We start from the raw sequence: 14,236 nt of genomic DNA, 5'->3' as shown, positions 1-14,236 counted from the left end.
GATGCTCACCATCACAGCCAAAGGGTGCTAATAGCATCTATCTATCCATCTGTCTATTTCACTATTGACCTTTTCCTTGATGTCTGTTTCTATTGTTGTGTAGGTTCTATTCAAAATGATTCTTGGTTCTCCAACACTTGGACAGACCTCCCAGCTGCTCTCTTTTTTGGGCCTTTTCAACCTGGTTGTCGTTTCTGCCATCCCCATTATATTATATGTGACAGGTGTTGAGTTCTGGAATGTGGCTCACGCTCTGCCTTGGCTCTACCTGTGTGGAGTTGCCTGCTTACTGCTGGGTATGTATGTACTCACAGTTAAAAGAATTACAACTGCTTACAAGTTACTCGATCATATTTTGTCAGTAATATTTTGTTGACTTCCTTTCTGATTTCAACGAAAATGATCACACCATCAATTTATGGGCAGTAAAGATTCATAGCAAAACATACCATGTCGTGAGAGGAAAAGTGATAATATTGAAAACCAAAAATGTGAAATAGGGTGTTAAAAATAGAAGTTGACATGGCTGGTGGATACCTGACACTTTATACATAATTTTTAATCTCTGTTCACAACTTTTGGCCTCCAAGAATACCTTTCCATGAGGATCTTCCACACGAAAGAAAGTCATCGAATCACTTGTCCTCCTTCATAGAGCCAGAATTAAAACATTGTAAAAAAAATGGCGTGAACAACTAATTTAAGGTTGTGACCAATTTGTTATACAGCTGATGTATTAAATGTATTGTACGTGCCAATCACAGATGTAATGCAAAGTGAGCACAGAGTCATCATAAACCTGTTGCATTTCGGGTTTGTGAAATTGAATACCAACTCACTGAACTGTAGGATCTCTCATGGCTCAGTCATTTCATTTCAAAAGCAAATGACCAATGTAGATTTAATTGCAGATCCTTTGCTTATGCACCTGCACATGTGTGACCTATGAGGTTATAATAATGTATCATATTCTAGGTTGACAAATTCGTCAGAAAAAGGCATTGTCGTCAATAATATTCATGACCCAAGAGATAAGTGCACTGCTAAGTGCTGCATTTATCTCCTGAGGTTTTAACTTTGAGGTTCATCTGGTGGTTATGAACGGCACGAGCAATATACCAAATAAGACGTGACTTTTGGAATGACGTACGACTGCTAAATAAGGCTTTTTACGCATACACTGTACTGTACATGCGTTTACATTGACTCAGTTCTGCTCACCAGCACTTTTAACCTGCCGTTGTTCGTGTGAAATCAGTAATACAGATAGTCTTTTAAACATAATTTTCAGTATTTAGATATGAAAGAGTGGCAATTTCAAAATGGTTTTGAGCATAATTGTTGTGTTCCTGCATGCAAATCAGACTCATGGAAATATTGGAAAGATGAGAAATATCCGTCTGCAAGGTGTCGAGTTTGTACCATTTCCTGTTTGTACAAGCGAGTGGCGGCAGTGGATATAACACACACACACACATACACACACACACACACACACACACACACACACACACACGTGCATGTTTTTGCTTCATTTATGTATATCAGGTTATTTTTACCTCCACCACTAAAGGTGGAAGGAGGTTGTGTTTTCACCGCTGTTTGTTGGGTGGTCGCTAGAGTACCCTTATTGTCGGGTTTTCCGTGTGTGTGTGTGTGTGTGTGTGTGTGTGTGTGTGTGTGTGTGTGTGTGTGTGTGTGTGTGTGTGTGTGTGTTTGCAACGCGAGGCTCCACAGCACAAACCAGCAAACCGTTTTCGATGAAACTTGGCGAACAGGTGCCATATGGGCTGGGAGTGTGCGCGTTTGAGTTTCGTTGCTAAGCAACTACCCGTTGTTGTGCAGCGGCCGAAAATCCACGTTCACTATTTTCAATACTTGTCCTACAGTTTTGAATGTGGAGAAACGAGACTTCGGAATTAAACACTTCGAGATATTTAAAAAATTTTACTCGAGCCGATTTTTGATTTAGGTTTTATTTTTCAAATGGTAGTCCTTCAAAAATAGGGTGTCTATTTACCGTCATTTTTTATGAGGAGTGCCAGTTGGCAAAATACGCAACAGGAAAAATCTTGCCAGGTGGTGGAACAATTGTATGTGAACCAATACGTCTTGGCAATGAATCTTGGTCGGTGGATCAGTCAGAATGAAAAGCATCGTATCCAGCACTTCGATGCTAGCAGATCCCTCGTCGCCTACCGGCTTGTTTGTCTCTTTGTCTGTCTCTTTGTCTGTTTGTGTACAAGATATCTCAAAAAGTTGTGCACGGATTCGGATGATATTTGGTGGGCAGGTTGGGTGAGTTGCATGGACAAACTGATTAGATTTTAGTGAAGATCCGGATCCAGATCCAGATACTGGAATTTTTTCAGTGATTCTTCACCATTGAGAGATCGGGCCAAAATGATATAGAGCACAATATCTCAAAAAGTTGTGGACGGATTCTGACGAAACTTGGTCGACACGTTGGGTGTGTGACAAGAAAGAATTGATTTGATTTCAGTGAAGATCCGAATCCGATCTGGATATGAGAATTATTTAATTTCCAATGTGATTCTTCACCATTGAGAGATAGGACCAGAAACGGTATCTAGAATGATATTTTAAAAAATGTATTGGGCCCGATATGTTATCGTGGATCAGGCATTACGTGGCGGAGGTATGCGCTCTACAGAGTGCCCTTCTGGTTTAATATGAAATAGGCAAAGCCTAGAAACGAACGAAGCATGGGGGGCTAGAAAACTTTTTCTTTTTCATTTTGGTTCTGGTATGAACTTGAGCATGTGTTCAAATAAACTAATTTTTATCACCGGTTTGTTATCATTGTTGTCTTTAATGGTTTCTAGCCTACAAAAGATATCAGCAAATGAAAATTGCTTTTCCTTTGATTTTTTTTTCCGAATAGATCAAAACACAATGGGTTTTAAGGATTTGTTCTTCTTCATTTGGACTTGTTGGGGACATGTATTGTCAAGTTTCTTCTTCAAAGCAATTCTCGGTCTTGTTTTATTTGGATGATTCGATCATTGTGGTAAGTTGAGCCTCAAAATGATACATGCTGATAAATTGGTCCCAGCAATGATTTATTGTGATATTGAATATTTACTCTTAAAAAAAAGCCTTATTTCTGCATGCTTGGCACCATTTTATGATCATCATGCATTTGTACTGACTTTGTGAAGGCAAATTGAATGCAAATGCAATTTGATATTACATTTCACTGCATCATCTAAATAAAAATTAGTTCAAATCCATCACGAGCTTTTAACCAAAACTCCATACAATAAAATTGTATTCCATAAATCCTCTTGCACCACAATGATGTCACAAATGAGGCACGAATAAACACAAAATAGGAGATGAGCTGCCCCTTAATAAATAATAATACCATTCCTTTCGTGAAATAAAGACAAATAGAGTTGCCGAGGCAGTTTCATTGGCAAGAAGTACAGTACTGGACGGGTCGCTACTCTGATGCAGGTTACCCCCAAATGGTTATTACCCCAGTACACTGGTACTCATTTCGCTGATCTCAGGATGACAGGCTGAGTCAACCCCACCTTGTGTTAATTCAACGGTTAAAAAGGGCCTCAAACTCAGGACCCTAATGTTCCAACCCCTGCCTCCTTAACGGCTGAGCCAACACCAGGCTGAGCCCCCCCCCTCCCCTTATGAATCATTTATTAACAATATTCATAAAGTCACTCGGCCTTGACTTCGAGATCTTCAACCTGACAAAATATTTCGTGAAATCATTCCATTTGAAGAGGAATTCATTGCATCACATAAATAAAATGTTTTTCTTGCAGTTTTCAATTTCCTGGTGCACTTTGGCCTTGTGGTGACCTTCTCCACCTTCATTTCGCTGGGAGTTCTCCTGAGTGTGCCTGGAAATGCAGGTACTTGGCTGTTTACCTGTGTGAATGTCAGGATAATACATTACCCATCTCTTGCAAAGGATTCATATCTTGGTCAAATTAATATCGATTCTGGTTCGATAAAATTTCTTTGATTTCAGTGAAGAAAATTGCTTTTTCTTTGTGATGGATATTGATGAGGAAAATTTTCTACCTGTGATGGATATTGATGTTCAGTTATTCTTTTCAATTGCCCACATGCAATGCATGTGTTTTGTTGAACTCTCACTGCTTCCCCAGCATCCCGCCCCCTCTCTGATTCCCCAGAATCCCATCCCCTCTCTGATTCCCCAGCATCCTGCCCCCTCTCTGATTCCCCAGCATCCCATCCCCTCTCTGGTTCCCAGCATCCCGCCCCCTCTCTGATTCCCCAGAATCCCATCCCCTCTCTGATTCCCCAGCATCCCAACCCCTCTCTGATTCCCCAGCATCACGCCCCCTCTTTGATTCCCCAGCATCCCACCCCCTCTCTAATTCCCCAGCATCCCCCCTTCTCTGATTCCCCAGCATCCCGCCCCCTCTCTGATTCCCCAGCATCCTGCCCCCTCTCTGCTCCACAGCATTCCACCCCATCTCTGCTTCCCCAGCGTCCCGCCCCTCTCTGCTCCCCAGCATCCTGCCCCCTCTCTGATTCCCAGCATTCACCCCATCGCTACTTCCCCAGTGTCCCGCCCCCTCTCTGCTTCCCCAGCATCCCCGTCTCTCTCTTGCTCCCCCGCCTCCCGCCCCCTCTCTGCTTCCCCAGCATCCTGCCCCCTCTCTGCTCCCCAGCATCCCGCACCCTCTCTGCTCCCCAGCATCCTGCTCCCTATCTGCTTCCCCAGAATCCCACCCCCTCTCTGCTTCCCCAGAATCACGCCCCTCTCTGCTTCCCCAGAATCCCGCCCCTCTCTGCTCCCCAGCATCCTGCTCCCTATCTGCTTCCCCAGAATCCCACCCCCTCTCTGCTTCCCCAGCATCCCACCCCCTCTCTGCTTCCCCAGCATCCCACCCCCTCTCTGCTTCCCCAGCCTCCCGCCCCCTCTCTGCTTCCCCAGCATCCCGACCCCTTCATGCTCACTCCACCTCCTATTCCACATCCTCCTGCTTCCCCCTCTCCACGCCTCTCCCCCCACCTCCTCACCTCTTTTCCATTCCCTGCCACCAACACCTCCTTCCCCATCCCTAACTCTATGAACCTCCAACATTTGATGTCATCGCTCCAATTTGACAAATCTCTCAATCCAAGCTGCCATTGGTAAACCTGAGATTATCTGACTAACCGAATCCTTCCTCCCACAAGATGACTCCAATTCCTCGGTGTCTCTCCCTGGGTATTGTCTTTTCTGGTTTGACAGGCCTAAATGCTGTTCTGGTGGTTGAGTTGCAGTTTATGTCAAGAACTACATTTCCCACTGGCCGTGTACTACCCTTCCCCTCCTAATGCCCAGGAGTACCTTTGGCTGCACTTTCTCCTCTGCAACCTCCTCCTGTTTGTCTGTGCACTGTACCATCCTCCTTACAGGGATTACTCCATTTACATTTCCCTCTCTGCCAACATGGACCATTTTATAACCACCCATCCCAACTCTCTCTTCCTCATATGTGGTTATTTCAACTGTTACCATGCCAATTGGATGGGTGTTGGTACCTCTTCAATCAGCCATGGCATTGCAGCAAAGGTCTACTGTGACTCCATGTGAGTTCTGTTACTCTAACCCAAACCCCAACCCTAATCCTAACCCTCACCCAATCGGTGAACTCTCCGACCCAAATTTCTCCCAATGGGATGTCCTAACCCTTCTGGACTTGGTAATGATTAATTTTCCTCCTAATGTCTCTTATGCACACATTTATAACATCTTGTCTGCAGTTATCATACCTATCCTCTCACCCCTGGTACACAAAATCCCGTGGTGAGGCAGTTGCCTTCAAACAACTTACCTTCTCTTCCTGGAAGGCAATTCCAACTGAAGGTAACATCAGATCATTCCACAAAGCCCAGAACACGTGTGTTTCCACTCTCATGAAAGCTGGAAAACAACATCTGGCCAACCTCAAGGCGGCACTTCTCAAAGCTGTCTCATTCTTCAAATAACTGGTAGTGCCTTGTCAAGTCTGTCTCTGGTGTGTGTGTCCTCCATATCTTCCTCCACTTCAAATGGCACCATAGCTGATTGTTTGTGAGAAGGCTAAGTGCCTCAATTCTGTGTTTGCTTTTAACCTTGTGTACACAGCCCCTCATTCCCTACACCTACACTACCTTCTCATACTCAAATGCTCCGAGATACTGTCTTTCCTACTTGAGAATGTTAGAAAGGTTTCTGGCAAATATTGACTCAGATTCTGGAGCAGGCCCAGATGGCATCAGTGCATGTTTCCTGAAAACCTGCTCTGCTGCTCTTGCCCATTCTCTTTATGCTTTGTTCACTCAATCATCTTCTCTCGGGCTGTTTTTATCTGCCTCGAAGTTAACCAACATCACTGCAATACACAAATATGGTGCAAAAATCAGGTCCTCTTAACTCCAGGATTGTTAGCTTGCTTCAAATTATAAACATGGTCATGCAATCTATCATTGCAGTTGACATAAAATGCTTCCTTTTCTCCAACGGCCTGACCTCAGATCATCAGTTCACTTCCAGACCAGGTCATTCTACCCTGGAAATGCTGCTTCGACTCTACCAACAATGGATGGAAGCCCTCGATCTTAAACATGAGATCAGAGCCGTGTCTCTGGACATATCTCGAGCATTTTATACAGTCTGGCAACCCTCTTTGATCTCCAAACTCTCTGCTGATGGAATCCAAGGCCACCTCCTCTCATGGATTACTGATTTCCTCCACTCTTGGAGTCAGTATCCTCTCATCTCCTCTCCCTGTCAAGGCTGGAGTGCTCAAAGGCAGTGTCTTGGGTCCAGTCTTATTCCTCATCTTCATCAATGATCTTTCTGATTCACTGGAAAATCCTGCCTATGACTTTGCTGATGATACCATCCTTTGTTTTATAATTTCTCATGCTTCAGACAGGCAAACAGCAGCCTCTTCTAACTTTGCAGAGCTTAATAGAATCAGGACCTGGTCCCATACTTGAAGTATGTCTTTAAATCCTGACAAATCTCACACACTCACCCTGTCTCTCTGAAAGGACCATCTGGCAAATCCTATCATCTACTTGCTAAACAAACCACTTGAGCCACTCAAAATTTGGGCCTCACCATCAGCTATGATCTTTCTTGGGCAGACCATTTTTCCAAGATGACCTCCAAAGATAGCTGCCGACTGGGCATCCTTCATCGTGCAAGGTCTTTCCTTGGCCAAATTGAATTTTTGACAACCTGCAGGCCATCATTCGCAGCTTGATGGAGTACCACTCTCCCCTCCTTTGTGCCCCTGCATCACACCTTAACATTCAGGATTCCCTGGAAAGCAAGGTCCTCAAAATCATTGGGATCGCATATGACAAAGCCGAGGGTCTAAACCTGTTACTCTTACATTGCAGACAGGTTTTTTTTTTTTGTGTACATACTTTAGGGTCGTGGAAGAGATAGCACACTGAATGGATCAAGAGGTAACATATATTTAAACAGGATGCAACACACCCATGTATGGGGTGGACAAGATGGACACAGAAGGAAACTCCAAGGAGGGAAAACTGGAAAATTGGAAGGAGGAGGGATTTGGGTGTGGGTTAACAAGGGCAGAAAAGATAATGGTTTTGGATTGGCAATGATCTAAGATGGTGGTGAACAACTGTCTTGAAGACCTGGAGGAGAGAATGAGATTGGACAGAATATGGAAGTTGATTCCACAGGTGGGGGAAAAAGAGGAACAAATGAGTGGAAGTGAGCGGTGAGCCTGGATTTAGATAGCTTCACCAGATGGGGATTAGTGGTGGACCATGTGAGCCCTGCAGAAACCTGGAGGTGGGAAGAAAGCACGGAAAAATCAGAGGGTGCAAGACCAGAAAGGAGGTGGAAGAAGACAGAGAGACCACTGACCTGTTTGTGATGGCAAATTGATAGATCTCTAGATTCAGCTTCAGCGTGGGAGATTCCAATAATCTTAAAGACCTTTCTTTCCATAGCATCAAGCTGGGCAAGGTGTGAGGCAGGGGAGCCAGCTCAGAGGGGAGAGCAGTACTCCATCAAGTTGTGGATGAAGGCCTTGAAGGTGAATAGGAGTTTAGGTGCGCCAAGGAAGGACTTTGTACAACGGAGGATGCCCAGTCAGCAGCTGGCTTTGGAGGCCAACTTTCAATTGTGGTTTGCCCAAGAAAGATCATGGCTCATTGTGAGACCCAAGAGTTTCAATGGCTGACCTTTCTCAAGAGGATTGTTAAGAAAGTAGAAAGGAGGGTTTGCCAGACAGCATTTTCAGAGAGAGATAGTGACAGTGTGAGATTTGTCAGGTTTGAAAGGCACATTCCAAGTGTTTGACCCTCTTGTGATTTGTTCAAGGTGTGAAGAGAGGGAAGAGTCTGCAGCCTGCCTGTCTGAAGGATGAGGGATGTCCCGGCGGAGGGTGGAGTCATCAGCAAATAGATAAAGAGGATTTTACAGAAAGTCAGAGAGATCATTGATGAAGATCAAGAATAGTTCCGGTATGGAAGCCCTTCCGGTTCGGTTTTAGAGCAGCGAGAGGTCTCCTTTGGGGCTCCCTTCTGACGTTCTCAAAGCTAAGTTTCCGGTTGTTATTTGTCCCATTTTAACTGTTTAATTTTCTCACCTACATGTTACTGTGTGTTGCTAGTTCGGTTTTGTTTCAAAAATCGTGCTATTTTGTGAGTATTTTTGTCGACGTTCTTACCTGTGCTTGAGGCCTAGGCCCTACCGGTTCCACTCGGTGTTCGATCATTTTTTTTGTTTGTTTGTTTGTTTTTTTCTCCCCATTACCTTCAATTTCTATCCTCCCCATTACCTTCAATTTTGATCCTCCCCACTTTCCAAACATCCCCCATTCTCCCAACTAATCTCTTTCTTATCTCAAAAAAAAAAAAATAAAAAAATACCCTACAACAATAACAACACGCTCACCTTCTCCCGATTCTGTTTCTTCTTCTTAACTTCCTCCTCGTCTTCTTCCTCGATTTTTTTTTTTTTTTTTTACACTTCCATGACTTAATCTGTTGAACTCTCTCATATATTAATATTAACAACAACAAAAATATATATATATATATATATATATATATATATATATATATATATACCCAACAACAACAACAACAACAACACGCTCACCTTCTCCTGATTCTGCTTCGTCTTCTTCCCCTTAACCTCCTCCTCGTCTTCTTCCTCGATTTTTTTTTTCACTTCCATGACCTAATCTGTTGAACTCTCTCATACATTATTTTTAACTACAAAAACGATCTTATAATGCTTCATCTTCCTCTCTCACACATGTGGTACTCTTTACTGTTTCACAATGCACTACTCTTCTGCTATTTTAACAGACTGCTCTCATTTCGACCTCCCCTTCATTCCTTGCCTAAAAAATCCAACTATTACAGTGCTTCTTCTCTCCATGCTCTGAATTCGCCTTCATTGCATCCATCAAGAATTGTGTTAAATCGCATCTCTGACCTAAAACTTTTAAAAACCACAGTTTGCCATGGATGCTCGCTTTCCATCAACCATTCTTTTTTTCCAACTTCAGTGCCAACTCACCCCCCTCACCCCTCACTCTCACTCTCAAAGCAACCATCCCACTCTTCTCCCTCCAAGCCTCCCTCTCACCTCTTTCAAAAATCCCCCTCACCTTTCTCCCACCTTTCATCCCCCTCACTCTTCCTTCTCAAAGTTGCCCCCCCTCTCATCCACCAACCTGCCTCCCTCCACTGCCCTCTCACCTCCATCTCTTCACTCCACCTCCTCAAATCCTCAACTGCCTTCTTCCTTGTCTCTTGTGCCCCCTCTCCCCCAGCACCACAGAGCCTTTTCTCCTCCTCATTCGGCCCCCTCCCCTCGCTGTTCTGCAATACCCCACACTCCTTCAGCAACCCTCCTTACCTGCCCCCCTCGTCCCTTGTCCTACCCTCCCCTCCCCCTCCACCTCCTGCACCCAAAGCCTCCTCCCCTTCCTCTTCATTAAAAGTGTGGACCTCAAATATCCGGGGCCTTCGCTCAAACCTTTCAGATCTTTCCATACAGGTTGCCACTGACAAACCAGACATTATCTGCCTAACAGAAACTTTCCTCTCGCAAGACGGGTCTGACTCCCAAGTATCTCTCCCTGGCTACTCCTATCCCTCTTACGGTATGACAGACCTGAGCCTCGTCCTGGTGGAGGTGTTGCTCTCTTCATCAAAGACTCTATTCCTCACTCTCCATGCACTGCTCTCACTCCCCCACACCCCCAGGAATACCTCTGGCTTCGGCTTCCCCTCCACTCCCACCTCATGTTTATATGTGTACTGTACCGTCCACCGAACAGTGATGACTCCATCTACACCTCACTATCCGAAAACATGGACCATCTTCTATCTTCTCATCCAAACTCTCTCTTCCTCTTATGTGGTGACTTCAATTGTCATCACGCCAGTTGGCTCGGTGTGGGTACCTCTCTCACCTGCCATGGCACCTCAGCAAAAGCTTTCTGCGACTCATTGGGACTGACTCAATCGGTTAACTTCCCGACCCGGATCTCAACCAATGGTACTCCATCTCTTCTGGATCTGATTTTGACAAATTTCCCTGACAATATCTGCTGCTCTTCCTTCGCTCCAATTGGTTCTTCTGACCACGTCCTTGTCAAAGTGGACATCTCTCTGGCTGTTATCACAGAACCACCTCACCGCCGTCGAGTCTGGCATTTCACTCAAGCCGACTGGCAGGGTCTCCGAGCAGCCATCAAACTGACAGAGTGGTCTCCTATCACTACTTTCTCAAACATCAACTCATCCTGGGAATTCTTTCAAAGAAACTTGCTCTCCCTCATGCACAGATTTATCCCCTCTCGTGTTCAGTTGTCTTACCCTTCCTCCCGCCCTTGGTTTACTGAAGCTTGTGGTGAGGCAGTTGTCCTGAAACAACTTGCCTTTGCCTCATGGAAAGCAAACCCAACTGAGGGCAATCTCAGTTCTTTCCACAAAGCTCGGAACAAGTGTGTATCTACCCTCAGGAGAGCCAGAAAACAACATCTTTCTCATCTCAAGTCTGAACTCTCAAACCTCTCTCCCTCCTCAAAATCCTGGTGGCATTTAATCAAATCTGTTTCTGGTGTATGTTCCCCCTCCATCCCCTCCCTTACCTCAAATGGCCGCACTGCTGATTCCACACGTGATAAAGCTGAATGTCTAAACTCGGTGTTTGCAGCTAAATCTTGTGTCCTAAACCCATCACTATCTCTACCCACTTTACCCAGTCGCACCCAACTGTCCTTGGACTCTGTATCCTTTTCTCCTGACAAGGTGGAGAGCTTGCTTTCAAACCTCGAGTCAGATTCTGCAACCGGTCCAGACGGCATCAGCCCACGTGTCCTCAAAGCCTGCTCTTCTGCTCTTGCTCACCCTCTCTCTGTTCTATTCACCCTCTCATTTTCCCAAGGTCATCTGCCATCTGCTTGGAAATCTGCTAACATCACTGCCCTGCATAAAAAGGTGCAAAAACAGATCCCTATAACTACAGACCAATCAGCCTTCTCCCAATCATCAGCAAGGTGATGGAATCCATCATCGCCTCAGATATGAAATCCTTCCTCTTCTCCAATGGCTTGATTTCCAATCATCAATTTGGTTTCAGACCAGGTCACTCTACCCTGGATATGCTGCTTCTGCTCTCCCATCAATGGATGGAGGTCCTCAATGCCAGACAGGAAATCCGAGCCGTATCCCTGGACATATCACGTGCTTTTGACACAGTCTGGCACCCTGCCCTACTCACCAAACTCTCTTCCCATGGTATTCAAGGCCATCTCCACTCATGGCTCGCAGACTTCCTCTCCTGTCGCAGTCAACGTGTGGCCCTAAATGGAGTTCTTTCATCCCCTCTTCCTGTGCAGGCTGGAGTTCCTCAAGGTAGCGTTCTGGGCCCTGTTCTTTTTCTGGTTTTCATTAATGATCTCTCGGACTCTCTGGAAAATCCTCTATTTCTCTTTGCCGACGACTCCACCCTCTGCCGTACCATCTGTCATCCCTCAGACCGGCAAGCAGCAGCTTCTTCGCTCACTGCAGATCTGGATAAAATCACAAACTGGTCCAACACGTGGAACATGTCTTTCAATCCAGACAAATCTCACACTCTCACTATGTCTCTTCGAAAGAACCGTTTACAAAACCCCCCCATCCACTTTCTCAACAATCCTCTGGAAGAAGTCTTTTCTTTCAAGCTTCTAGGTCTCACTATCTGCCATGACCTTTCCTGGGAAAGTCACATTTCCAACCTCGCCTCAAAAGCCAGTCGCCGACTGGGAATCCTCCGTCGTGCAAAGTCCTTCCTCGGCCCTCTTGAGCTCCTGACCACTTACAAAGCTTTTGTCCGTAGCCTGATGGAGTACTGCTCTCCCCTCTGGGCTGGTGCTCCTGCCTCCCACCTTTCTCGACTTCACGCTGTCGAAACCAGGGCATTTAAGATCATCGGCATCTCCCGCAATGAAGCTGAGTCTTTGGGCCTCTCACTCAATCACCGCAGGTTGGTCGGTGGTCTTTCTGTCTTCTACCGACTCCTCTCCAGCCTTGCCCCCCCTGCTCTCTCCGCGATTTGTCCCCACCACATTTCCACAGGGCGCTCAAGGTCCGCCAACAACCCCCTTCTGGTAAAACTACCAAAATCACGAATCACTGCTCATCTTCACTCTTTCATTCCTCTTTTTTCCCGCCTTTGGAATAAACTTCCTCACTCTATTCTTTCCCATTCTTCCCTCCAGGCTTTCAAAACAGCTGTTCACCACCACCTCTTATCTTCCCCCATCCAAATCCTCGATCTTTTCTACCCCCGATAATCCACCCAAGCCCACTTCCTTCATTTCTCCTGCTTTCCTTCCTGAAAGTCCCTGAAATGTCCATCTTCTCTTTGCCATGTTCCCCGTCCCATCCCCATCCCTCTCCCTTCCACAGTTCACCGAATGTGTCTGTTTCCCACTGTTTTGTCCCTTCCACTCCCGCCCCTCTTGTCTCATGCCTCCTTGCTGTGAGTTGTGTGTTAGCTCTCATACGAGCCTCGACCAAGGTATACAAAAAAAAAAAAAAATAGGACTGGGTCCAGAACACCAACTGCCTGTGGGCACTCCAGCCTTGTCAGTGACAGCAGATGAAAGGATTCTGTTGAGTGCCACATGTTGGATACGAGAGCAGAGGAAGTCAGTAAGCCATGCGTGGAGTTGGTCTTGGATGTTATACAATAAGCAGAGAGTTTTGAGAGTAAGGCAGGATGCCAAACTATGTCAAAAGCATGAGATATCTCGAGAGAGACAGACCTGATCTCATGTAAATGAACTCTCTTGGTGGACTCTGTATTCTACTGCCTCCTTTTTGGTCTTGCACCCTCTGCCACAACTTGGCTCTGTCCCTCCCAGGTTTCTGCAGGGCACACACGGTCTGACAGTAACCCTCTTCTTGTCAAACTCCCAAAATCCAGGCTCACTGGTCACCTCCACTCATTTGTTTCTCTTTTCTCTCACCTGTGGAACCAACTTCCCCCTGTCTGATCAGGACCATTGTTCCCTGCAGGGCTTCAAGACAGCCGTTCACCACTACTTCAAATACTCATCCATACTAATGATCTCTTCTACCCTAAATTATCCCATTCCCAAGCACTCCCTTTTTCAAGTTATTGTTATTTTCCTTCCTCTCCTTCAACAGCTTTTCCTTTGTTAAAATTGTCAGTTAATTTGTTCCTTTCCTGTTTCATTGCCACTTTCCCCCTTCCTCTTCTTGTTGTGTTTCGTTACCTCCACCACCGAATGTGAAAGCGGTTATTTTTTTCATCCCTTTCTGTCTACTTGATTGTGTGTTTGTTTGTGTGCAGGATATCCCAAAAAGTTGTGGACGGATTCTGACGAAACGTGGTGGACACGTTGGGTGTGTGTGACAGGAAAGAGTTTTGTTCAATTTTGGTGAAGATCTGAATCCAGATCTGGATACGATAATTATTTAATTTTTTAAGTGATTCTTCACCATTGAGAGATAGGGGCACCATGATATTTCAAAAATTATTGGGCCAGATATGTTCTAGTAGATCAGGCATTATGTAGCGGAGGTATGTGCTCTACCAAGTACCCTTCTTGTTCAGCTTGTGTGTAGCTTGTTCATCCTCATATGTCCTTCTCCCCCACCCTTTGATCTCTGCACTCTCGCTCTCCCTTCTCCTCTGCTGTTGGTGTTTCCCTCTTTCCATTTTATT

At 45.4% G+C, this 14,236-nt stretch overlaps 1 protein-coding gene across 1 annotated transcript in view; it reads left to right on the top strand.

Annotated features, from left to right (window-relative positions):
* SLC35F4 (solute carrier family 35 member F4) overlaps window positions 1–14,236 on the top strand; it is a 95,072-nt gene that overhangs the window by 67,479 nt on the left and 13,357 nt on the right. Inside the window, exons 5-6 of the mRNA XM_085877439.1 lie at window positions 104–296; window positions 3,810–3,899. Of these exons, the coding sequence (XP_085733565.1) occupies window positions 104–296; window positions 3,810–3,899 (283 nt within the window). The remainder of the gene's footprint in view (window positions 1–103; window positions 297–3,809; window positions 3,900–14,236) is intronic.

This window comes from Eptatretus burgeri, chromosome 4 (genome assembly GCF_056783735.1).
Source record: "Eptatretus burgeri isolate ZD-2024b chromosome 4, Ebu_testis_v1, whole genome shotgun sequence".
Taxonomy (NCBI): domain Eukaryota; kingdom Metazoa; phylum Chordata; class Myxini; order Myxiniformes; family Myxinidae; genus Eptatretus; species Eptatretus burgeri.
This window is presented reverse-complemented; position numbering and strand designations above follow the sequence as displayed.